Source organism: Agelaius tricolor, unplaced genomic scaffold, assembly GCF_023055355.1.
Source record: "Agelaius tricolor isolate 1412-34295 unplaced genomic scaffold, bAgeTri1.0.p SCAF_36, whole genome shotgun sequence".
Lineage (NCBI taxonomy): Eukaryota > Metazoa > Chordata > Aves > Passeriformes > Icteridae > Agelaius > Agelaius tricolor.
The window spans coordinates 4,554,289-4,578,054 of NW_027269296.1; the positions used below are offsets into that span (position 1 = coordinate 4,554,289).

General features: G+C 49.0%; 2 protein-coding genes and 1 non-coding gene across 3 annotated transcripts; 1 reads left to right on the forward strand and 2 right to left on the reverse strand.

Annotated features, from left to right (window-relative positions):
* The first annotated feature begins 15 nt into the window (after nt 1-15).
* On the forward strand, nt 16-7,212 carry SMPDL3B (sphingomyelin phosphodiesterase acid like 3B). Its single transcript, XM_071453414.1, has 7 exons — nt 16-534; nt 1,915-2,012; nt 2,766-2,909; nt 3,443-3,615; nt 3,748-3,928; nt 4,505-4,638; nt 5,645-7,212. Exons 1-7 carry the CDS (start codon nt 167-169, stop codon nt 6,026-6,028), a joined length of 1,482 nt encoding a protein of 493 aa, XP_071309515.1. The 5' UTR covers nt 16-166; the 3' UTR covers nt 6,029-7,212.
* Nucleotides 6,872-23,658, reverse strand: PPP1R8 (protein phosphatase 1 regulatory subunit 8). The gene is made up of 7 exons (XM_071453415.1): nt 23,520-23,658; nt 15,918-15,978; nt 13,425-13,578; nt 12,617-12,837; nt 11,616-11,760; nt 11,198-11,262; nt 6,872-9,438 (listed from the first exon to the last, which is right to left on the reverse strand). The coding sequence occupies exons 1-7, from the start codon at nt 23,573-23,575 to the stop codon at nt 9,085-9,087; spliced, it is 1,056 nt and encodes a 351-aa protein (XP_071309516.1). The 5' UTR covers nt 23,576-23,658; the 3' UTR covers nt 6,872-9,084.
* Nucleotides 14,024-14,186, reverse strand: LOC139603109 (small Cajal body-specific RNA 1). Its single transcript, XR_011683577.1, has one exon. It is a non-coding gene; the product is annotated as a small Cajal body-specific RNA 1 (non-coding RNA).
* Nucleotides 23,659-23,766: the final 108 nt, after the last annotated feature.

Consider the following 23,766-nt stretch of genomic DNA (forward strand, 5'->3'; position numbering starts at 1 on the left):
GCCGGGCCCAGGTGAGGTGGGTGGTGTCTGCCATGCAGCACAAGGGCCGCTTTGCCGGCCGGCAGCCAATCGCGTCCCTCCGCCTTCCAGCTCTATCCTATAGGAGGAGGCCGCGGGGAAGCCGCCGTCGCCATTTTGAGAGCGGGCGCTGCCAGGCCTGGCATTCATGAGGGGGCGGGGTCCAGGGGCGGGGCCGAGCACAGGTGAGGGCCGAGCAGAGGTGAGGGCGGCTGTCTCAGCCATGCTGCCCCCGGGCCGGCTCGTGGTGTTGCTCTGGCTGTGCCTGCTGGCCGTGCCTCTGCCTGGTGCGAGCGGCGGCTCCGGGCGGTTCTGGCACCTCACGGACCTGCACTGGGACCCCGGGTACGAGGCGGCGGCGGCAGCGGGCCGGCCGTGCCCCTCGGGCGGCGGTCGGGCTGAGCCCGCCGGACCCTGGGGCAGCTACGTGTGCGATTCGCCCTGGACCCTGCTCCGCTCGGCCGCTCAGGCCATGCGGGACCGCCTGGCCGCGCCTGACTTCGTGCTCTGGACCGGGTAAGAGGGGCCGGGCCCGCCTGAGGGACACCGGGGCTGGGCGGGACAAGGGCGATGCTGCCCGTACGGGCTCGTGGTGTGTGTGGCAGGGCTCTTTCCATGGGCTTTGGAAAGGAGAGGGCAGAATGTGCCTTGTAATGCAAAACGGGTTTGGACGAAAGCACAGCCCCAGCGAGGGCGCTCGACACTGGCAAGAAGCTTGTGGAGTGAGGTGACAAAAGGATCACAGCTCACTGTCCATCCTCTGTGCCTTCTGTGTGGCCCCACAGTGAGTCCGAGTACCTGGAATGCCCAGGAGAAGGAGCTGTGGGCTGTGTGTCCGTGCATCCAGCCCTGCCGGTCAGAGCAGTGGGAACAGAGCACTCTACACCAGCTTGCAGCAGTTGTGGCTGTGATGAGGCACCTGGAGACTGGCTCAGGAAGGGACAGTCCTGCTTTAGGAGTCAGAGGAGCCTCCCCAGTGGAGGATGTTCTCTCCTGGTGTGGTTTCCAGGGGTGTTCCCTGTCCTACGGGAGGCCTCAATAGTACTTACAGGTGGTAAAAGCTTTATTTTGCATGGTGATTGTGTATATAATCCTTCTTCTGATAGTGCAGCTCCAACTTGCTGTAACCTCCAGTTCCAGTTTGCAGGGCTGTTGCCTGTCCCATGTTTTCATTTTCTGTCCCTGTAGATGCCTGTTCCTACTTAAATGCAGTTATTGGTGCTTGTGACCTTATGTTGAGTTTTTTTCCCTCAAGCAATTTTCCCCAGTCCTCTGACATGATTTTGAATGTTCTCCTTTCTCTCCTGTGGACAGCTCAGCATCACCTACAAATGCCATAAGCATGTTAATGCAAACACAGACATGGAGCAGCCTTAGATTGCTGCCTTAGAGGGGCATTTCCTTGTTTCATAGGTTCATAGCTGTGTAAACAGCTCTGCTTTGCTATTGCAGATCAGATGCCCTCAGATTGCAAAGTGCTGACCCTTGCAGTGTTCCCAGGTGCCTGTGACACACCCCAAAGCAGGGTGCACAGGGGTTTTAAGGTGAAGTGAATCCTGGAATCAAAGAGTGTCCTGAGCCTGGAAGGGACCCACAAGGATCATGGATTACCAACTCCTGGCCCTGCACAGACACCCCAACAATCCCACCCTGTGCATCCCTGGGAGTGTTGTCTGAACACTCAAGTTTGGAGTGAATCTCATTTTCCCTGTGAGCAATTTCTTGAAACTCCCTCAGCGTCTTGGCCGGGCAACATAGCACTGACTTCTGCACCCAAAAGCTTAAACTTTCTCTTCTAGCAGGCACAGAGAGGAGTTGGCAAATTTCTCAGCTCATTGCTGTAAGCACAGGCCCTGTTAGTCCCAGACAGTGACTGTGCTGCTTCTCTTTTTGTAGAGATGACACTCCCCATGTCCCCAATGAGCAGCTCGGAGAAGAAAAGGTTCTGCACATAATAGCAAATCTGACCTCTCTGATAAAAGAGACTTTTCCAGGTAGGATTTGAGGGGATGAGAAGGGGAAAGGGGCATAGAGACTCATGGGAAGGGTTAACCAGGATGGAGAAAGGGCAGAATTGGGACGGGGAAGGGCACAGAAGGGACTTGTTTGATGGCTTCAATTCTGCTGAGCCATACAGCATTGATGCACACTCATGTTTCTGTCAAAAAGAAAGGTTTCTGTCATTAGTAATGAAGGCAGAAAAGGCTGCAGGACAGCCTCAGACAGAACCTGTGTCTGTAGGGGGCAAGGAGCCTTACTGCTGGTGACAGCTCAGTCACTTGGCTGTGGGTGCCTTGTCCCAAGGGCGGCTCAGAGCCCTGTGGTGGCCCTGGGCAGAGGGGTGGCTGGCCTTGGCAAAGCTCTTCCCAAGGCTGGGAGTGCCTCAGGGAGCTCAGAGGGCCCCTGCAGCCCTGATCTCCCTCCTGTGTGCCTCTGCAGCCCTGACCTCCCTGCCCTGTGCCTCTGCAGCCCTGACCTCCCTGCCCTGAGCCTCTGCAGCCCTGACCTCCCTGCCCTGAGCCTGTGCAGCCCTGACCTCCCTGCCCTGAGCCTGTGCAGCCCTGACCTCCCTCCTGTGTGCCTCTGCAGCCCTGACCTCCCTGCCCTGAGCCTCTGCAGCCCTGACCTCCCTCCTGTGTGCCTCTGCAGCCCTGACCTCCCTGCCCTGAGCCTCCTTAGCCCTGACCTCCCTCCCCTGAGCCTCTGCAGCCCTGACCTCCCCTGTGCCTCCTTGGCTCTGCCCCCAGGTACCAAGGTCTATGCAGCCATGGGCAATCATGACTTCCACCCCAAGAATCAGTTTCCTGGGAAGGAGCACAGGATCTACAACCAAACAGCAGAGCTGTGGCGGCCCTGGCTGAGTGATGCCTCCCTTCCTCTCTTCAGAGCAGGTCTGGCACGTGTTTAGAGCATGCTGGGGATGTGAGGAGGGGTAGGAGAATATCATGAACAATTTTCCTTGCTTCTATGCTCAGAGCAGCAGTATTCATAGAGGATTTGCAGAGGTAGGGTCCAATTTAATGCTGATTTCTGTCTTGGAGCTCTGCTTGCAAGAGAAGAAATTATTTTATACTTTAGTCTCTTCTCTCCATTGTCAAGTTACTGGAAAGAATGCAGAGTGGTGACCTGCAGAGGGAGGAAAAATATCTTTAAAGGTGGGAGCTGGTGCTGGGGCTCTCCAGAGCTGCCCAGCTCCTGGTGCTGCCCATTGCACTCATTCAGGTCTCCCCTCACTGGCAAGAGACACACAGGGAGGAGTCACTCCAAATGCACATCCAGAGTGCTCAGGGCACTGTCCCAGGCAGTGACCCTGCTGTGGCTGCTGCTAAGGAGAGCAGAGAGAGGTGGGAACAAAGGGATCTGGGATCACAGCCACCAGTGTGAGCAGATCTGCAGCTCCTCCTCTGTTGGTTTCATTTTTAAGGAGCTTTCTACAGTGAGAAGCTGCCTGGCCCAGGGATGAGGGGACGGATGGTTGTCCTCAACACCAACCTCTACTATGACCAGAATGATGAGACAGCTGCTGAGGAGGATCCTGGGGGGCAGTTCCAGTGGCTGGAAGAAACCCTGACCAACGCCTCTAGAGCAGATGAAATGGTATTAAAGGACTGAGTCAACAACCTGGGCTGGAAGCTCTTCCTGCTCTGCTCCCTCTGGCTGCAGCTGCAGCTGGCTGGTGCTCCATGGCTGGTGTGGGCTCTGAGCTCAGGGCAGCTCTTGTTTCTGTAGGTTTACATTGTGGGCCACGTCCCCCCTGGCTTCTTTGAGAAGAAACGGGGCAAGGCCTGGTTCCGGAGGGGCTTCAACGAGCGCTACCTGGGGATTGTGCAGAGGCACCACGGGGTGATCGCTGCCCAGTTCTTTGGGCACCATCACACTGACAGCTTTCGTGTGTTCTACAGCCACACAGGTACCTGCTCTGCTCACCCAAGCGCCTGTGTGACAGCTCTGACAGCTCTCAGAATCACTGCCCATGAGAGTTTGTAGTGCCTGTTGGCTGAAAGCCACTAAAGAAGCCAGGAAAAACATCTGACATGCTTTGGGCAACAAGAGGCAACAGTGTTCTCAGTCTGTAGCCTCTGCCCTCCTTCCTATTCACCCTCAGATATTGTTGTTTCCCCTCTATGCCTGTTCCCCCTTCTTGCCTGTTCTCTCTTGAGGGGTTTGGGCATTGCTGAGAGAGCAGTGCTGAATCTGTGTGTGTGTGTGGGGTGCTCTGGGTGAACACCTTTGCAGAGTGTGGTTCCCTGGCCACCCTCACTGCGAGTCTTTGGCAGCACTGGAGAGCCCATTGCTGGCTGCAGCAGCCCTGTGCTCAGTCCCCAGTGTTGTTCCATGTGTTCATCTTTGTGTGTGGGGTGGTACAGGGAGCTGGGGACAGAGGTGCTGTGAGCAGTGCAATCTGCTCCAGGTGCTCACTGTGATGGGGACAGGGTGTGGGACAAGCCATGGTCTCCATCACAACTTGCTTTGCATTTCTGTGAAGGTGCTCCAATCAATGTCATGTTCCTGGCCCCTGGAGTGACTCCCTGGAAAACAACATTACCTGGAGTGAGCAATGGAGCCAACAACCCTGCCATTCGTGTGATTGACTATGATCAGGACACCCTGCAGGTCTTGGTAGGGGACCCCTGTGTGCACCACACTGCAGCCCCAGAACAACTTTAATCCCCCCTGTAGTCAGAAGAGGCTTTTCAGGATTTCTCAGTGCACAGAGGCTGAGTGGCTGAGTGGGAGAGGACTCTGACCCAGGATATTTCAGCCTTGTGTCTGGCACAAAGATTTAGTTGGAGCATCAGTGAGTCAAAGCATGGCCCTGGCAGCCAGTGCATCCTGCTGGGGTGAGTTCCCCTGGGCAGGTCAGACAGTTTTTGTGGTGTTGTTCATGTCCTTAGTGAGTTCCATTTGACACTTGCTTTGCTCCTCAGATAATATGGATCACAGAACTACTCTTTGAGTAATAACAGACTTGTCAGACCCCCTCCAAAACATTTAAACCATCTCAAAAATTGTGTCCCTCTGAATTGAGGTGAATTGTAGGGGCAGCTTCTGTTTCCCATCTCTTGTTTGCCAAGAGGTGGAGGATGGGTGCTTATGCTCTCCTTTGTAGTGGATGAAGCTCTCTATAGTTCATGTTCTCTATAGTTGCTCTGTTTACATGTTTATAGCAGAGAAGTGAATGCTAAGGTACACTGTGCAAGTCTGGGGAGTCAGTGAAGCAGAGAGAAAAAGGGCAAGAGAACAGCTGTGAAAAACTTGATTCTTCAGTTTGTTCACAGTTGAGAAGATAACTGCTCATAACACTCGTGTAGCCCTTGCTTCTGCTGCTGGGCAGTGTTGATAGTAACTGACAGATGTCTGAACAGGCCAGGCTCAAAGCTTCTGATGTCTGGAGGTCCAAGTCAAGCAGAGCAAAGCCACCCTGTTTCTTTCAGCCCTTAGGTAACAGGCTCTGCTTGGAGTGGCTCTGTTTGGTCTCACCTGAGGTGTCCCCAGGTGCCCATCTGGGTAGGAAGCCCCATGGAGGGCAGCTGGGCCCTTGAGTGGGGGCCAGGCCTGACCCAGTGTCTCACCCAGGGCCAGTCTTGTCCTGATGTCTCCCCAGTTCTGTTTTTCTCTCCCTCAGGATATGGTGACTTATTACTTGAACCTTACTCGTGCCAACACGATGGCCTCAGCAGAGTTCCCAGACTGGGAGGAAGAGTACAGGCTGACAAAAGCCTTCCAGGTCCCTGATGGCTCTGCAGCCTCCATGCAGACAGTGCTGGAGAGGATCTCCAAGGACCCCCACTACTTGCAGCTGTACTATGAGTTTAACTCTGCCAGGTACGACCTGGAGCTGTGCCAGCAGCAATGCCGTGTGGATCACCTGTGTGCCATCAGGGAAATCGATTTTACAAAGTATGAGGAGTGTGTGAAAACCAACAGCTCTGCCTCTGCTGCCAGCAGTGTTTGGCTTTTGGTTTTCTGCATGTTCTTAGGATTTCTCCATCCTCAGCAAGTGCTGTGATGGCCAAGAGCAAGAGAAAAGGAGGGCAGGAGATCACATGACACTGCATGGGAATTGGTGATTTTGGCTTTGAGAACTTGCCTGGAACACAGGACAAAATTGTCAATGTTTACTAAAAGCCCTGTGATGCTGATTTGAAATTTTCTAGAGATGTGTGAAGAGCAATGTTTTTGAGAGCCCTGTTGTGCCAAAGTGACTGCAGCAAGGAGTGGCTCCCTCTGCTAGGACTGCTGGGGCAGCCTCACAAATCAGATGAAGACCAGGCCTCCCTGTGGACATGAACTGGCAAGGGCTGAGAGCAGGGAGCTGCCACGTGTTCCAGAGGTTGCTGCCAGCATTCCTTATTTTGGCACACACTTTTGCAAGTCTGCACAGCTGGTGACTGAGGAAGTGTTGCTGTGGTGGCTCTGTTCCACAGCACCTGTGGCTGGTGAGCACAGCGAGGTGGGCTGGGGTGACAGCCCAGGGCAGGCTGCAGATCACTGACAGGGGATGGTGCCTCAGCCTGTCAGAGGAGCAGGCTGAGCAATGAGAGAGCAGAGCTGGGCTCTGGAGTACAACTTACAAAGAGGATTATGCCAGAACCAGATAAAACTCGACTTGGACAACAACAGCAGCCACTGTTCAAAATCCACTGCCAAGTGTCACTTGTGTACCAAAGTGCAGCACGAGGAGCAGAGCAGGTCACAAGCAAAGCAGCTGGGGCAGCTTTAGGAGCTGCAGCCTGAGGCAGGCCAAGGCCTGCAGGGAAAAGGGCACTTTGCCATGGCAGGATCCTCCCCTGAGCCACAGCACCACAGGCAGGCTCAGCTGTACCACTGGAACGAACACACTACACTCTCCAACCTGGCAAAATCTGCATTTAATTTACAACATAGTAAAGGTTACAGGTAAAAAGCTCAACAGAAGTGTGAAAAGGCCTATTACATATTACACAAGTGTACAAATGTCTGTACAAAGCCCCTCGATGTTCCTGTCCCCTCGTGGCCAGCTGTGGCCCCTAAGCTCTGAAATAATAAGAGCTGGTTCAGAGTCTGAGAGGAGAAGAGCTTTAAAAACGAGCAGTGAAGTTTCCCTTGTCAAGAAAAATCTTGCAAAGAGCCACTTGCAAAAAAAATCCCCAAAACCCCCCAACCCACCCCTCTTCCCCCCAAAATAAAACAAAAAAAAGAAAAAGAAGGAAACCTGCTCAACTTTTGTTTGTCCTGACTAGTCTTACTCTAAAGAGTTGCCTTCAGAAAGCAACTGGCTGGGAAATGAAAATCTTAGACTAAAGAGGAAGATTCTGAGTTATTGTGGGAGCACTGGGAAGCAGAACAAATGCCCAACAGCTGAACCATCAATGGCAACTTAAACACAGAGCAGCACAGCTGGATCATGGAGCAGGTGCTGAATGCACACAGGGAACAGTCTGAGCTGGATGTGATGGTGTGGGAGGGAACAGAGCACTCTCTAAAGCCATGGCTCTTGTGAGCTGGGCAGCTGCTCACAAGATAGAAGAGCAGAACTCACAGATTTTGGGGCATCTGTCTGAAATGGGTCTGGTGCATCCAGCATCCCATCTCCCTGATCCAGCACCATCCCAGCTAAATGGAGCACAGCACTAATCCAGCACCATCCCAGCTCCCTGGAGCACAGCACTGATCCAGCACCATCTCATCTCCCTGGAGCACAGCACTGATCCATCACCATCCCATTTCCCTGGAGCACAGCACTGATCCAGCACCATCCCATTTCCCTGGAGCACAGCACTGATCCAGCACCATCCCAGCTCCCTGGAGCACAGCCCTGTCCCAACAACCTGGCACCACCTCCCCAGACAGCTGCAGTCCTGCACACAGTGAACAGCCAGGTACATGCTCTCATTTCAGTGCACATTTCCTGGATCCCCCAAACAAACAGCACAGGAATGTGACTTGTAGCTGAACTGCATTAGAGTGTGTACAAAAATCCAGAATAAATGTAAGAATAATAAAGCTCTGGCCTTACCTTGCATAAAGTACAGCCACAATATGTATGAGTATGTGAATCATTTTCAAATATAAACCCAAGGAACTAAAGGGCTTGAGCAACAACCCAAGTCCACTGAGAATTCCTATTCTGGCTCTCAGCAGCACTCAATTCTCACCTGCAGCTCCCAGCAGCTAAAATATTAGTGTGTGGGGAACATGCCAGTCCTCCCAGCTTCTTGTCTTGATGAATCTCATATACTCTAAACTTAAAAGTTCCATTTGCAAATTAAAATGAAACTATTTAAGTTACAGGGGCCACCAAGTCTAAAAAAACTCCACTGTGTTAACTTCACCCTGAGTTATCCAGGGGAGTCACCATGGCACAGTGCAGACAGTGCCTGATCCTGTTGGATTCCCTGTATCCATCCCACAGACCCCATTCTGCAGCACTGGAACAGAGCTAAGGAACCCAGCTGCTTCCCTGCTGATCCATCTCAACTCATGGCTCATGGGATGATCTAGTGTTTTATGTGGAAATCAAAACAAGCTGTAGCCAAACTAAAAATAATAATAATAAAAAAAGACAATAATGCCCCACATTGGTGGGGTTTTGAAAATATAAAAAATAAAAACTGACCTACATTCTGCAAGTTTTACAACTCCTTCCAATGGGATTTTGCAAGGCTTGGCCCCACAAACATTTCCTCTTGACAAAGCTGCCCTGCTGTGAGAATGTCCAGCAGGAGCAGTGTCAGCACAGCGAGCCCAGCACTGAAATACACGGACCTGCAGGGTCATGCCATAAGTGATAATGAAATTGTGTGACTGCCCCTTGGACTTGTGGATCCAAACTCAGCACAAAGAGCTCTGGGACTGTGTGGCTAAGAAAAGGCTTGTAGGGGTTTTGGTTCAAAAGGAGACGGGAGCTGTGTTTTCTTTTTTTTTTATAACAGACATATAAAAACATTTGAAGACAGATCTTTAAAGGATATTTCACTCCTCCAATCTTGGTATTACATGTGTTAGGACACTGAAATTTTAAAAAGACGATACCAGACATGAAAAGTTTCTGGAGTTGTGACTCCTACCCTCCCTCAGCCCAGCTCAGATCAGCAGGGACGGGGTCGGCTTCTTGCCCGGCCAGGCCTCCTTGGCGTATTTCTTCTTCTTGGGTTCATTCACAGCTTCGGGGTTGAAGACAGCGGGGTTTGGAGCTGGGTTCATGTTCACTGTGGAGGGCACGACTGGAGTCAAGTCCACATCGGGGGCGAGGTTGGGGTAGGGCATGGGCAGCCCCCCGATGAGCGCGGTGCCGTGGACGCTGTGGGGCTGCGAGCCGGCCTCGCTGTGGGTGGGGGGCAGCCCCCCATAGAGGCCCCCGCTGTAGGGGAAGCTCTGCATGCGCCGCGACGCCGACTCGTCCGTGGGCAGCGCGGCCGCGTTCTCCAGGCGCTTCTTCTGTGGGCAGGAGGAGTCAGGGAGTTACTCACAGTGCATGGAAGCATCAACCTGCCTCCACTGGGTGCCAAGACCGTCCTCTGGTGTGCTGGGGTTTCAAGGTTTACCCCAGAACCTCGGGTCCCTCCCCTGATAATTCCCTCCCAGGTGTGTCAGTCCACTCTCCTCTCCCCTCCCAGCACTGTCTGGCACTCCTGGCATTCCAGAAGGGCCTCGAGTGATTGGCAGATCCAAAGGATGCCCTCTACCCCTGGGGGGCATTGGCCCATCCAGGTGTCCTTTGTCCCTTTGTCCCTCCCCTCCTGTCCCTGCTTGGTGCCTCCCTGCCCCTCTCCCCGGGGTTAAAGGAGCAGCAGCCACGGGCTCAGGGAGTTCTGTGGGAGCTGGTGCTGCATTCAGAGGCCTGAGGGCCAGAATAAAGCTCTGGATCCAAACCCTCCATCAGAACCGACTCCTTTCCTTCACCATCCCCTTAAAGCTTCTCTGCCAGAAGGAAACCCCAGGAGCAGCCCCTGTTATGGGGGGAAGCTCCATCCCAGCACCACCAGAGCTCCTGCAGGCCTGGACTTGTCTGCAGGGCCCAGCTGCAGCACCCAGCCAGGCAAAAGTGTCTGTGGGGTGAAACACCACACACCCAGCCAGGCAAAAGTGTCTGTGGGGTGAAACACCACAGTGCTGCTGTTTGGTTCAGCAGCAAGGCCAGCCAAGCTCAGACACATCCAGTCTGGCTCTATTGGTAATATTCCAATAGTTTTCCCCAAGAGGCACCTAAATCTGCCACATACAAAGTGCCCACAGACCATGTCCCAGTCTTTGTCCTACAAGGTTTCCTCTGGGATCCCTTGAAAACCACAACAATAAACTCTTAAAGGTGCACAGTGCAGGAAGGGAGACAAAAGCTGACACTCAGGTGTAACTTAGATGAAGTGTGAGCACCTCTTCACCTCCTTTACACTCCTGCCAATCTTGAGCTCATCCTGAACAAAGACCAAGTGGGTCACAGATTGTCCTGGGCTGGACCAGACCCACAAGGCTCACTGAGTCCAGCTCCTGGCCCTGCACATGACACCCCAAGTCCCACCCTGTGCCTGAGAGCACTGTAACACAAACATTCCCTCCCCTACAGAAAGAAACTGCAACTTTTAGATCACTTGGGTAATTTTGCTCCTGATCATTGGAATCTTGTCCTGCAGTCTGGGTTTATGGAACATTTTCCTTCTCTACATGATGTTATTTAGTCTATAAGAGCAGCAAGTGAAATTGCTGTTACACAGTGGCTTAGCTGCTCTGAAGCTCTGCAGATCTTTCTTTTTCCTTGCATACTCCAATTAAATAGAACACTGGCAACACTCTCACCTTGGAGCAAAGCCTAAACCTGCTTGTTCTAGTACACAAATGTATGAAACATCAGACAAAGTATTTAAATAAACAAACTCTCATTTTTCCCTTCTATTTTCCACATTTCCCACAGTTTTATCTGACTAATGCACTAGATTTCTAGAAAATGTTTCTTCATGGGAGGAAAAAAAATATCACCATTGATCCCATATGTTATTAAAGAAAAAAGCCAAAGCTGGGTTCAAAGGGAAATGCTCAAATTTGCTAAAAAAGACAACTGTGAAACACAGACATCACTTCTGCCTAGCAATGAAACACCTCCCATGTGGGAGCACTCTTGTTTCTAAGATGCAATTCATAAATCATAAAGTGAGTTCATCAATGTAATGTGCTAATGAGAAAGTCAGGAATCACCCCATACCTTAACAGGGACCACTGCTGTCTGTACCATGTTCCTGAACCGCCCCACAGATGGGTCCACGTCCTCTGCAAAGAAAAACAGGGATGAGTGTGAGCACAACCAGTGAGCACAACCTGTGAGCACAACCAGTGATTCCTTCTGTGAGCACAACCTGTGAGCACAACCAGAAATGCCTTAATGAGCACAACCAGAAATGCCTTAATGAGCACAACCTGTGATGCCTTCAGTAAGCACATGGGAAAAACAACCTCTGTGGGGTAATGTAGGAATGTGCTCCCTGTTGATGGAGTGACCAAATTATTCTTTGTCTCCTTAAAAAAGAAAAAAGTCCAGAAGTTTCTCTCCTCAATTTAGTAAAAAGACACCTCATAGGACCTAAGAGACTTCACCTCAAGCCTAACAATAGCAAGGTCCTTACCTGGATTGATGATCTCATCATCATCACTGAACGTCACTCTGGAGTTCTTCCGCTTTCGCTTTGGCCTCTGGATGTCCAAGTTCCCCTCCTCAATGGTCAGTGTGGAGATCCTTTTGTTGTGGGCTGTATTAAATTCTGTCAGATTCTGCAGAAAATTTACAAACAAATGAAGTCTGACTTCAATCACATGACTGTGCACACCACAAGACCACAGGACATTGTTTAGTTTCAACTTCAGTGTTAGATTTATGGACCTGATGATCTTAAAAGTCTTTTCCAACCTAAATGATCCCATGACTAAGCAAACAAGCAGGGAATGCTGTCCTTGCTGGAAATGCCATCAAGGCAGTGTGCCATCATACTTGTGGTGTTTGTGAGGGTCCCCAGGACGAGGTGAGAGGTGAAAATCTGACTCCAAGTTCTCAGAAGGCTGATTTATTATTATATTATATTATATTATATTATATTATATTATATTATATTATATTATATTATATTATATCATACTATACTATATTATATTACATTACATTCTATCATATCATACTATATTATATTACATTACATTATATTATATCATATATATATCATATATCATATTATACTATACTATATTATATATTATACTATATCATATCATACTATATCATATCATACTGTATTATATTATATTATATTATATTATATTATATTATATTATATTATACTATATCATATCATACTATACTATATTATATTATATTATGCTATACTGAAACTATACTAAAGCAAAAGATACATCAGAAGGTTTGACAAGAATGAATAATAAAAACTCACGACTTGTCAGAGCCTCAACACAGCTGGACCATGATTAGCCATTAAATTAAACCCATTCACATGCAGGATAAACAATCTCCAAATCTCATTCCAAAGCAGCAAAACAGGGAGAAGCTGAAGCTTCCCAAGTGAAGAAATCCCAGCAAAGGGATTTTTCAGAAAACATCACAGTGACTTATACTCACATCCAGCTCTGTCTCCTCCTCTGGCAGCCCCAGCAGACCCTTGAGCTCCTCATCCTCACCACCCATCTTCTCATCCCCCTTCACTGCCGAGGGCAGCGTCTGGGGCTTCTCCCGCAGGGTGTAGGCGCGCGTGGAGGCGCCAAAGGAAACCGTGGAGTCGATGGGGATCTGCTGGGGCTTGTGAGCTTCCAAACGGATGTGGCCCAAGAATGTGCCATGTGCTGAGGACATCAAAATGCAAAATAGGCTGTTCAGCTTGGGATCATGGTATTCCAGTTCAAGTCTGAGAATCTCAGACATTGTTCCAAGGTACAAGGCACTGAGGTACTGCTGAAAGCATCAGCTATGGGGATCACCATCTCACAAACTGCTGTAACACACACCAGAAGTCCTCAGAAAATCACTGGAAATAAACTACAAACACCTTTTACTTTCTGTATTCCTGCAGGTCCCAATGAACTGTCTGGACAGTGCAAAAAAGCACCTGACAGGTTTTAGACCTTGGGAAATCACCCTCAGAAGACAAGGATTCACTAAAATTGTGATTTGTGTAAAATTGTGACTTTCCTCATCTCCTTTGGCCTCTTACAAGTTAGAAATGTTTGAAACACCCACTGAGGCAGCTGTAGGCTGACTGGAGCAAACACTCCTTTGCCCTAACCCTTGTCTTTCCCTACGATGCAAATTCAAATTATATCCATTTGCCCTCAGTGCAGACAACAATGGAAAGGGAAAAAGTGTCTCAGATTCAGAATGTTTAAGCACTGAAGTACAGCTCTTCTGTCTGGTTAAATGCCACACTACTTACTGCTGTTCAGATCTATGAGGAAAACCCTCTTGAGATGTTTGTGATAGACCAAGGCAGCATGGACCCGAGAGCAAGACTGGTGGTCAATGGTAAAATCACACAGATCAGGATTTCTCCCAAAGAGATAGTATTTCTTCTCATCAATGATGAGTTTCTGAGGTAGAATATCAAACAGAGAAGCATATTAGATTCCTAGAATCTTTTGGAAGTTCCTGAAAAAAATTCAAGAATATGAATAAACAGAGCAAATTCAAGACAAAGCATCAACAGCTCATCAATATTTCAGTTTAGTCTGGCACTGTTAAAATACATAAACTCAAGTCTGCTCCACAAACACTGATCAGCTCTGCAAGCAGTTACCTCACAATTTCAATTACCATAAAAACTGATCAAACCATTTCTCATTCTTGCCCACAACTGAAACCAAAGGATCCTGTAAGTTTTCATTTGCACCCGTTACACACAAACAATAGTGCCCTGACTGGGGAACACCAGCAAGAGATTTTGCAAAGACACAAATTCCTGGAAGTTACTGCAACAAATCATCAACAGAGAAGACAACTGTACTGCCTTTAATTCAAGACAACGTTTTTAAAATGTTCTGTGCCTCTGAGCTATAACCCAGTGTTTTTCTTCACACACTGAGCTTAAACACTGCATGGCTTGTTTTGCTGTTGCACTTTGCAGACCCAGCAATCACAGGGTGCCCTCAGGCCTCTGCAGAGGCTGGGACACTGATGGCTCGGTGAGTATCAAGTGCTCAACAACGCCCAGGATTAACAATGCTCCTCCTTGGTTACTGCTGCCCACCGGAAAAGACAAAAGTGAAAAACTCTCTGCCACCTGTATTGAACAGAGAAACACAAGGATCACATCCAAGTGCTGTTTGGCTACAGGATCTTGCAAGAATATTTCAATTAGTGGCAGTGGTACCTACCAGCAGCAGTTTTTCCTTTTAGACAGAAAAGAGAAGGAGCTGAGGAAAAGATGTGAGGGAAACAACGTGGAAACAGCAAGGGCAGTGGAGAAGGAGGGGAGGAGGTGCTCCAGGTGCTGGAGCTGAGATTCCTCTGCAGGCTGTGGTGAGACCATGGTGAAACAGTTGTGCCTGCAATCCATGAATCCATGGGGGATGCAGAGATCCACCCACAGCCTGTGGGGATCCATGGGGGATGCAGAGATCCACCCACAGCCTGTGGGGATCCATGGGGGAGGCAGAGATCCACCCACAGCCTGTAGGGATCCATGGGGGAGGCAGAGATCCACCCACAGCCATGGGGATCCATGGGGGATGCAGAGATCCACCCACAGGGAATGGGGATCCATGGGGGATGCAGAGATCCACCCACAGCCCTTGGGGATCCACCCACAGCCCTGGGGATCCACCCCCAGCCCATGGGAAAAGGGCTCACACTGGAGCAGGTGATGCCAGGGAAAGCTGTGATCCATGCAGACCCAAATGGACAGGGAAGGCCTTTTGCTTCCAAAGTAGAGCAGCCCAGCCTTAAAAGCCTGCACCCCATGGATGAGTGACCCTCAGCACAGCAGTTTTGGGAAGAGTTTTTGCCCCTGGGAGGGATCCCATGGCACAGCAAAGACTCCTCTCCCTGAGCAAAGAGAAGATCCCAAGTGATGAACTGACCAAAATCCCCACAGCTGAGGGAAAAAAAAGGTGTTTAAAAGGCTTATTTTACTTCTTGTATCCTCCTCTGACTCTGTTAATAATACATTTACTTTATACCTTTAAATTTGAATCTGTTTTGCCTTTAGAGTGGTTTTTTTTCTCCCAATCCTTATCTCAACTCATGAGTCCTTCATTAATTTTTTCCCCTCTCCTCTGTCCAACTGTAGCAGGATAAATGAATGACTTCTGTGGGTGCCTGGCATTTGTATCAAACCACTACACCCAGACCCATTTCTGTTTCAGTCAGCTTCAAGTTAGGAGTCTCTCCACACTGAAATACATTCACTGGTTTGGGTTCTCTCTGTCAACAATGGGAAAGAGACTTTTCTTTATTTATTACTTTCAGTGTGATGCAAGATAAAATATGAAACACAGAATGAGGTGGTGCTGTAATAAAAATAACTTGCTGTATCTGTGCTGATCACAACACTGCTCACAGATCCTGAATGTGGGAGGAAAAATCAAATCAAACTGTATTTCATGCTGTAGGACAGAGCAGCACTCTTGCAAAATACAGAATGCCTGCTTAATCTGACTGTAATGCAAAATAAAGAAATAAACTGACCAGACAGGTTTGTCAAACAAGCAGCACAAAGGGAAGAGGTTTAACTGATGGGAGCCCTGCATGGCACAAAGCTGCCTTGCACAGGCAAGGGAAAAGTCACTTCATTCATTGATTTAGAGAAAAACAAACTGATTTGAAGATAATGAATACATGAGAGAAAGGAAATATTTATGAATAAGTGTGGAAAATGATGGGGAATGTTCTGCTGCTGATACACCAAATCCATCAAACCCTAATTCCATACCTCAATGAGTTTGTCTCCTTTGACTACATCCAGATGTAAGCCAGGTGGTGGTTTCCCTGCCCTGGAAAATAAAGAAAGGAAAAATATAGTATCAAAACATTTAATAAAAATGTTATTAGAGCTGCTTGAGTTACAGACCAAACCTGCACAAATGTAAGCAGAAGTATTTTGGGGAAAAGATGAAAATCCCATCATTTTCTTTTCCTCCCTGCAAATTCCTTCTGCCAACACATAACCCAAGAATTCTTTATGCTAAGAGTGTAGGTAACAGGACATGAAGTATCTCAAGGTTTAGGTGAAAACCACCTGATTTACACAATAAACAGAGCAAATCCTGAGAGCAAACAGTGTGAGACCAACAACCAGAGAGGCTGAAGAGCTCTGTTTCCTCATGTCACCCTCAAAATGGCAATCTCTACCCCTGGCTGCTGAGAGAAACAGAAACTTGTGCCACCTTTCTCCTCTAGGACAGTGATGGCAAAATATTTGCATATATTTGTGGGCTCTGCACACACCTGTAGCATTACAAATGCAGCATTATAAATAGAGCCCCTCCATTCACCTGTGAGCACAGGACAGGCTGCAGCCCTAGAGGGACCCCTGCCCTCTGTGCACACCAAGGGCAGCCCCCCTGCTCCTGCTCAGCTCCTGGAGCAGATCCACCTGCCTGCAGCAGCATTCCCACCTGGGCAGGGCAGCACAGAGGCCTGAGGGACTCAGCAGATCACAGCAAGGGGTGAACTCATGGGGGCAGCAGGAACATATTGGGCACCTACAGTGCTCCAAGCCAGGATGCTGCTGGGGCACCTGCAGCACACAGGATCCCTCAGCTCTTGGCACCAAAGGATCTTTTCCTGCTCAGATATCTCAGCATGTGCATCTCTAGGACCTCCTCACATCTCTGCTGCTGGAGCAGCTTTCCAGGCAGCAGCAGTGACCCAGTTCTTGGCTGCACTGCTGCCCTGCTGAGGAACTCTGCAGAGATCATGTTCCCATTCTGCTCAGGGCAGGGAGCCCAGGGAACAGTGACAATGGCAGGGATGCTCTCAGGGTGGCTGGAGAAGAAAGAAAGGTCACTGGTAGCTGAAGTTGTTTGAAGGGGTTAAATACAGATGTTCACATTTCTGAGGTGTGCCTTGCATTTATTGGTTTTTCTGTGTTGCAAGGTCAGCTCCCCTCAATAATTTCATGTAAGAACACAGCCTCCTGTTATTTCTACTTCATTTCTCTCCTAGACATTTTCCTTGTTTCCAATCCATTACACCAGCCTGCCCAGATCTCTCTGGCCCTTTCTGAATTGACCACTTGGGACTTTCACAAGTTTTCTTGTCAGGCCCTTCTCAAAGGCTGTGGATATACCACCCTAACAAGGACATGGTTAATGGTGACTCCTATTGTTTTGGATGAACAAACAGCAGCAGCCAAAGCAGAGGATGCTAAACTTCAGCACAAGTGGTGACTTCAGCAGTGAAATGGGATTGTGGTGATGTGGGGACAGGCCAGCAAGCAGAAATGCTCCCAGAGGTGGGACACAGTCTGTGTGATGAGCTGGAATCCCCCAGCACAGCCAGGGAAGCTCCTCCCTGGTACTGCTCAAGCAAGTTCCAGCCAGGCTCCCCCTGAGCACTGCTGTGTGCTCCTGTGCTCCCTGCACATCTCAGTGCTCAGCTTTCACTGGAGCACACACAGGCTCCTTTCATGGATTCCTGTCCACTCAGTGTTCCCTCTTTCTGCCTCTGAGCACTTGTTTTCCCCCCTTCCTCTGAAATTGCCAAGTTCTGGTTACTCTGCAACCCAACTTTTGGTAATTTTCGCACACCAGCCTTACTCTGATCAAACAACAGCTACTTCCCCAATTTCCTTTTCTTTCCAAATAGATAAACCTTTCAACAAATTCATTCTACAAATCTACTTCTTACTCAGTCTGGCCTCTGCTTTTCCTTTCCCTGATCTGTTCCTGGATACTCAGTGGTCAGCCTGTCCTAACACATTTCAGCAACTTCCTCCCTGAAGCACTCAGGTCACAGGAGAGCCCCAGGAGCTCCAGCACAGCTGAATCCTGTCTGATGCTCATGTTCTGCTACATTCCAGATCTGCTTTTTCATTGCCCCCTCTACTTTTAGTTTCATCCTTGCTCTTATTTTTACTTTGCCTCTACCCTCAACTTTATTTCCAACACATAAGCCAAGCTCAGCAGTATTGCAAGGCAGTGCCTTCAGCTGTGAATTAAAGTGCTAGAAAAATCTACCTATTCTCTGGCTTCTTTTGGACTGTAGAGAATCCTTTGTAGGCAGTATTTCCCCCATCTACCTATTCCTGCCAAACACTGAACACAGGAAGGTTGTAAATACTGATTATGATACCATGAAAACAAATTCACAGAAGTAATTTCTGATAGAAAACTCCTTTGGAACATTTTAAGTCAATGTCACAGTTCAGGCTGCCCAAGTTAGATACCTGAAAAGCCTTTTAATGAAAAGAAGTAGAAAGATTGCTCAGTTTTATATTAAAAACTAATTGGCTCCAGAGCCACCAAAGATCAGAAGTAATGCCTGGATTTGGAAGTATCAGTCACCCTTCACAGGTTCTGCCCCATCAAATCTCACATCTCATAAATCAAGGAGTAGAACATGAAAGGAAATCTCTTGCACAAATGCCCTGGAAGAAAGTTTGTTAGAAAGCTGGACTTATGCTGGGACAGGAGAGCAGTTTTTTCCCATTTTATGTCCAATGTTAAAAAAATCCTTTTCCATTAAACAAATTCCACTATGTGCTAAAATATCCACTAAACTGATTTTCCTGCTCTGAAGGATGAAGAATTACTTGAGGTCAGCAGATTGTCCTCTCTGCAGAACACAAAGAGCCCTTAGCACTGCCCAAGGCCAGCGCTCTGCTATCACAACTTGGCTCCAGCACAAGTGCTTGTGTTTGAAAATGAGAAAAAAGCAATTTCTTCTGTACCTTGCAGATGGTGCATCACAGTCCCCAGTGCCTCCCCAGGGCAGCATCCTGCAAGTGACCTGCAAATAACACCTGCAAATGCACTGACTGTGGTGGGCACTAGCTGAGTGAGTTTGACTGAGACCCAGCATGCCCTGAGTGCCTCCTGAATCCTGAAATCCTGGGAGGGAGCTCCAGGATTCAGGAGAATGGAAAGGGAATGAACAGAGCTGACTGGCAAGGAGAACAGGAGCATTCCCAGCCTGGGATTTGCCACACGTGGATTTGTTGGCTTACAGAAGACATCAACTGCTTACAATGATCAGCAGTTAAATATTCACAAGGGACACCACTGAACAAACCAGGTTCCAGCACAGGTTTTTAAAAGATTTAAATACCTACAAGCAAAGAAATCTTTCTTCTGTACTAGAAACAGAAAATTGTGTTTCTTTGCTTTCTCCACCTCATGCTCCAAAGGCCAGGCCCTGTCTCTGTAACAAAGATAAAGCATTTTGGAAAAGAAGGACAAGGCCATTTACACTTTGGAATGTGCCAAGTAAGAGAACTGAGATTTTACAAATCAGGATCTCTTCCACAGTGCAGATTCAATGCTGACAGGCCAGCAGGGTTCTAATGTCTATATCCAGCTGAAACTCAGCAGCCTGACTGATGTAAATCACTACAAGAAATTTGGAATGGTTGCTATTAAGGACATAGACAGGACAGCCATAATTCTATTGTGTTAGTTTAAAATTAGGTCAATTATTTGGGTTCCTAAATGTGACTCAGAACCTAAATTTAGCCACTTCCTAAAAATCTTGGCCTCTGTGACTCATGTACACACCTTCATGTCCAATTCAAGGACAGGGTGGAATGTGCAGAACTCTGGAGCTCACATTCTCCAGAAATCTGTGTAAAAGCATCACCAGGAATAGCCAGTTCTTGGCCAAAGAAACTAAAGAGAAATAATTTCTGTCTTCAAACAAACTATTTCTTATGTATGTCCATTCCAGGACAAACCTGACATCCCCACTACTGAGGTGTCAAAGAGAATAAAGAAAGAGTCACAATTCCAAATACAAGTTACACTAGGACAAAAGGACAGGCAGGCAGTATCCACTAAACATCTGATCCCTTCAAAACCATACACCACATAACCTGTACCTCAGAGAAACCACTTTTACCACCTAAAGCCAGCTCAGAGGGTTTGCAGAAGTCTTAATCAAACTAAGATGTCTAATTGTTATCTAAAGACATTTTCTGATCTCATGGAATGGGTAAATATTAACTACAGGAAGTATTGGCACCCTCTTTGTGCCAGCTGTACATGCACAGCCCAAATCTTGGCTGACATGTACAGAGGAGTTACAGCACATATAGAAACATGTTCTGGCATCAGCAAGGTGGCAACCATTGGTTTTATCTGTCTTAAGTTTAGCTGCTGGAAACACAAGGCAAGAAAGAATAAATATTGTATGGATTATGAAGAAGCAACCTAGAACAGCACAAAAACTAAATCAGAGCCACAACTTAAACCAGATGAAAACTGGGAATTTCAGTGCAGAAGTCTTTTCTGGAAATGGGGTACTCAGATACTATCCAAATTATGGAAGAAGAGGTAAAATGATAGAGGCAAACCTCAAAAGCATGGGCAAGGAAAAAAGCTACTCCTTTTGATTATATCTAAGATGTATTTCTCATGTGATTGGTGCCCACAGGCCCCAGCCAGCTTTCCTTAGAAGCAGGAACATAAATAGGTAAAGACTTTGATTTTAATAGAGGTTGAGGAGATTGAAGATAATTCACTACAGAAGAATCTGGTTCTGACTGTGAAAACTCTCTGCAACTCCATGCTCTTGGTCACCCAAAGCTCTGGGATGAAGCCCTCCCATGCTGCCTGCACAGGAGACTTTTTGGGGCTTGTGTAAGACCAGGCTTCCTGCAGGGTATCTTTACATCCTCTTAAACCAGAACTTTGAATAACAGCACTATGGCTCCAATCCTGCTCCTGCAAACCACCTCCAGTCTGGAGAATCCTACCTGGGAAAGGCCCAGACTGGTTCCACATCACACCTGGGCACTCTTTGCCTGGCTCTGAAAGGAACAAATACTTTCAAACCATAAGCTGGAAGGTCAGCAGATGTCAGCAGAAGGCATCCAGAGCTTTAGCATGAAATAGACTCTACAGAAAAATAACCAGGAATAAATAAATGCACCTGGCAGGAGAGCTCCTCACTTCCAGCATGGTTATCAGCAGCCAGCATCAGCCAACACTTCCCATTTTGGCTTCACTGCTCAGAACACAAACACTGTGACTGGAAGCTCTCCAGGCTGCCTTCCTGCTGGCTCACTTTTTTATTTTTCCTTTTTTTGGGTTTCAAAAGCAGCATTAAGGAAAAACACAAAGTTTTCACTGGTTTTAGCTGCCAAGTCTGCATGTGTCAATTGGAAAAAATCAAATTGTCTCAGGCACTCCTTTACTTCACAGCTACAAACACACAAAAAATGGTCCCTACAACCATTACAATGTGCAAACATACAACAGAGTCCAAGAGAAAATAAAAAGTTTCCTTACAATGTACAAGGAAAGAGTCCAGACAGGAACTTTGCTGTAAGCAAGAACTATTTTGGAATATGATTGTAAAAGGACATTCAGGTTGCAATAAGTGAATTACAAAAAGTCTTTAAAATGTGAGAACAGGACCTGGTACCCAAACATGACCCCCTGGCCCCTGGAATTGGATCATCTCCCAGATCCCACCTCACTTCTCATCCAGCACAACAGAACCAAGCCAGGGCAGGGACACAGGGAAACTCTCTCTGTCAGACCCTGCTGAAGGCACAAACCAGGTACCTGAAGAGGCCCTCACAGTTAGAGGTGTTACAGTTCTCTCCTCCAGATGGGATTTCTTTTGGAATTCTTCTGCAATACCATGCAAACCACTGAGACTGAGCATTTTACAAGCTGTGTTTCCCCAGCTCCTCCATCTACAGCTTTCAAAGGTGCAAGTCATTCCAATTTACATGGAATATAAAGCATATTGTGGTCACTGTTGTACAAAAACACTAGGGGGGAAAAAAACGGATGATACTTCAAATTTCAAGCTGAATATCCAGAATAATCTTTGGCTTTATCTGGTTTATTGTGTCATCACCTCATGGAACACCATCCTGTCTCATGTAGATGTTTATTATTGTGTATGTTCAGCACAAATAAGACCCTAAAATACACGAGGAATTCTCTTCCATGAGAAGGTGAAATGGCTTTACCAACTACAGCAGGCACTTAAAAACCAGCTCTAAATTACAACACATGAGCACTGTCACAAAGTGTCTACAACATAGCTGGGTGAGCAGGGACAGCCTGGGCTGGGCCACACAGCTCCAGCTCTCAGGTGCTTGTGTGATTTAAAATACCACAGTGCTCATCCCAGTGCTCTGGTACCCATCCTGGTACCCATCCCAGTGCCCAGGTACCCATCCCAGTGCCCATCCCAGTGCTCAGGTACCCATCCTGGTACCCATTCCAGTGCTCCTGTACCTATCCTGGTACCCATTCCAGTGCTCTGGTACCCATCCCATCCCAGTGCCCAGGTACCCATCCCAGTGCCCATCCCAGTGCCCAGGTACCCATCCCAGTGCCCATCCCAGTGCTCTGGTACCCATCCTGGTACCCATCCCAGTGCCCAGGTACCCATCCCAGTGCCCATCCCAGTGCTCAGGTACCCATCCTGGTACCCATTCCAGTGCTCCTGTACCTATCCTGGTACCCATCCCAGTGCTCTGGTACCCATCCTGGTACCCATCCCAGTGCCCAGGTACCCATCCCAGTGCCCATTCCAGTGCTCCTGTACCTATCCTGGTACCCATCCTATCCCAGTGCCCCTATACCCATCCTGGTACCCATCCCATCCCATCCCATCGCTCCTGTACCCATCCCAGTGCTGCTGTACCCATCCCATCCCTGTACCCATCCCAGTGCTCTGGTACCCATCCTGGTACCCATCCCAGTGCCCAGGTACCCATCCCAGTGCCCATTCCAGTGCTCCTGTATCTATCCTGGTACCCATCCCAGTGATCTGGTATCCATCCTGGTACCCATCCCATCCCAGTGCCCCTATACCTATCCTGGTACCCATCCCAGTGCTGCTGTACCCATCCCATCCCTGTACCCATCCCAGTGCTCCTGCACCCAAAGAAGGCAGGAGAGCCAAGATCTCTTCAGCGATGATCCAAACACAGAACAAACGAACAAGGGCACCCCGATGCCAGGCTCTGCTCCCGGCATTTTCAGGGCTCCCTTCCACCGCGGGCTCTGCCACCTCTAACCCAGCCCAGGGATGGTCGCGATGCTGTTTCTGCAGCACTCAGCCCTGACTTCTGAACTCAGGCTAATAAAAACCCCAGCCTATTTCAAGCTGACAGATTTCCCGTACCGGTCACACGCCCTGAGCAGGATATTTAATTCCTACCACAGCACGGATTCTGTCTGAGCTCTGAGGAAAAGCCTCGGCACCCCAGGGAGGCCCCGGGCCCCCCGCGGCGCTGTCGATGGCGGCACCCTCGGGCCGCGCCCGGAGCCCGCCGGCCCGGGCAGCGCTGTGCGGGCCCGGGGAGCGCAGCCCCGCGCCCCTCCCGCCCCCGGGCCGCGCGGCCGCTCACCAGCTCGGGCACTCGAACAGGGACCCGCCGCCCGCCGGGGCCGCGCTCGCCGCCATCTTGGCTCTGCCCCATTCAGCCGCCGCGGGGCACCATGGGAGCGCGGAGCGACGCGCGCCGATCCCGGCCTGCCCCGCGGCCGCCGGAGGGGCGGGGTCTGGGCGGGGCGTAAATGTACCACGCCCCTCTGGGCGGCGGGGCCAACCCCCTCACGGCACCGGACCGGCGCGGGAGCTGCGGCAGCGCCGGT

Coding starts and splice junctions, on each gene's coding strand:
- SMPDL3B (XM_071453414.1), top strand. CDS start 167: ATGAGGGGGCGGGGTCCAGGGGCGGGGCCGAGCACAGGTGAGGGCCGA. Junction 2,910..3,442: donor CCTTCCTCTCTTCAGAGCAG/GTCTGGCACGTG, acceptor TTCATTTTTAAG/GAGCTTTCTACAGTGAGAAG. Junction 4,639..5,644: donor AGGACACCCTGCAGGTCTTG/GTAGGGGACCCC, acceptor TCTCTCCCTCAG/GATATGGTGACTTATTACTT.
- PPP1R8 (XM_071453415.1), bottom strand. CDS start 23,575: ATGGCGGCGAGCGCGGCCCCGGCGGGCGGCGGGTCCCTGTTCGAGTGC. Junction 11,761..12,616: donor AGGAGGAGACAGAGCTGGAT/GTGAGTATAAGT, acceptor AATTTTCTGCAG/AATCTGACAGAATTTAATAC. Junction 9,439..11,197: donor CAGCAGTGGTCCCTGTTAAG/GTATGGGGTGAT, acceptor TCCTGCCCACAG/AAGAAGCGCCTGGAGAACGC.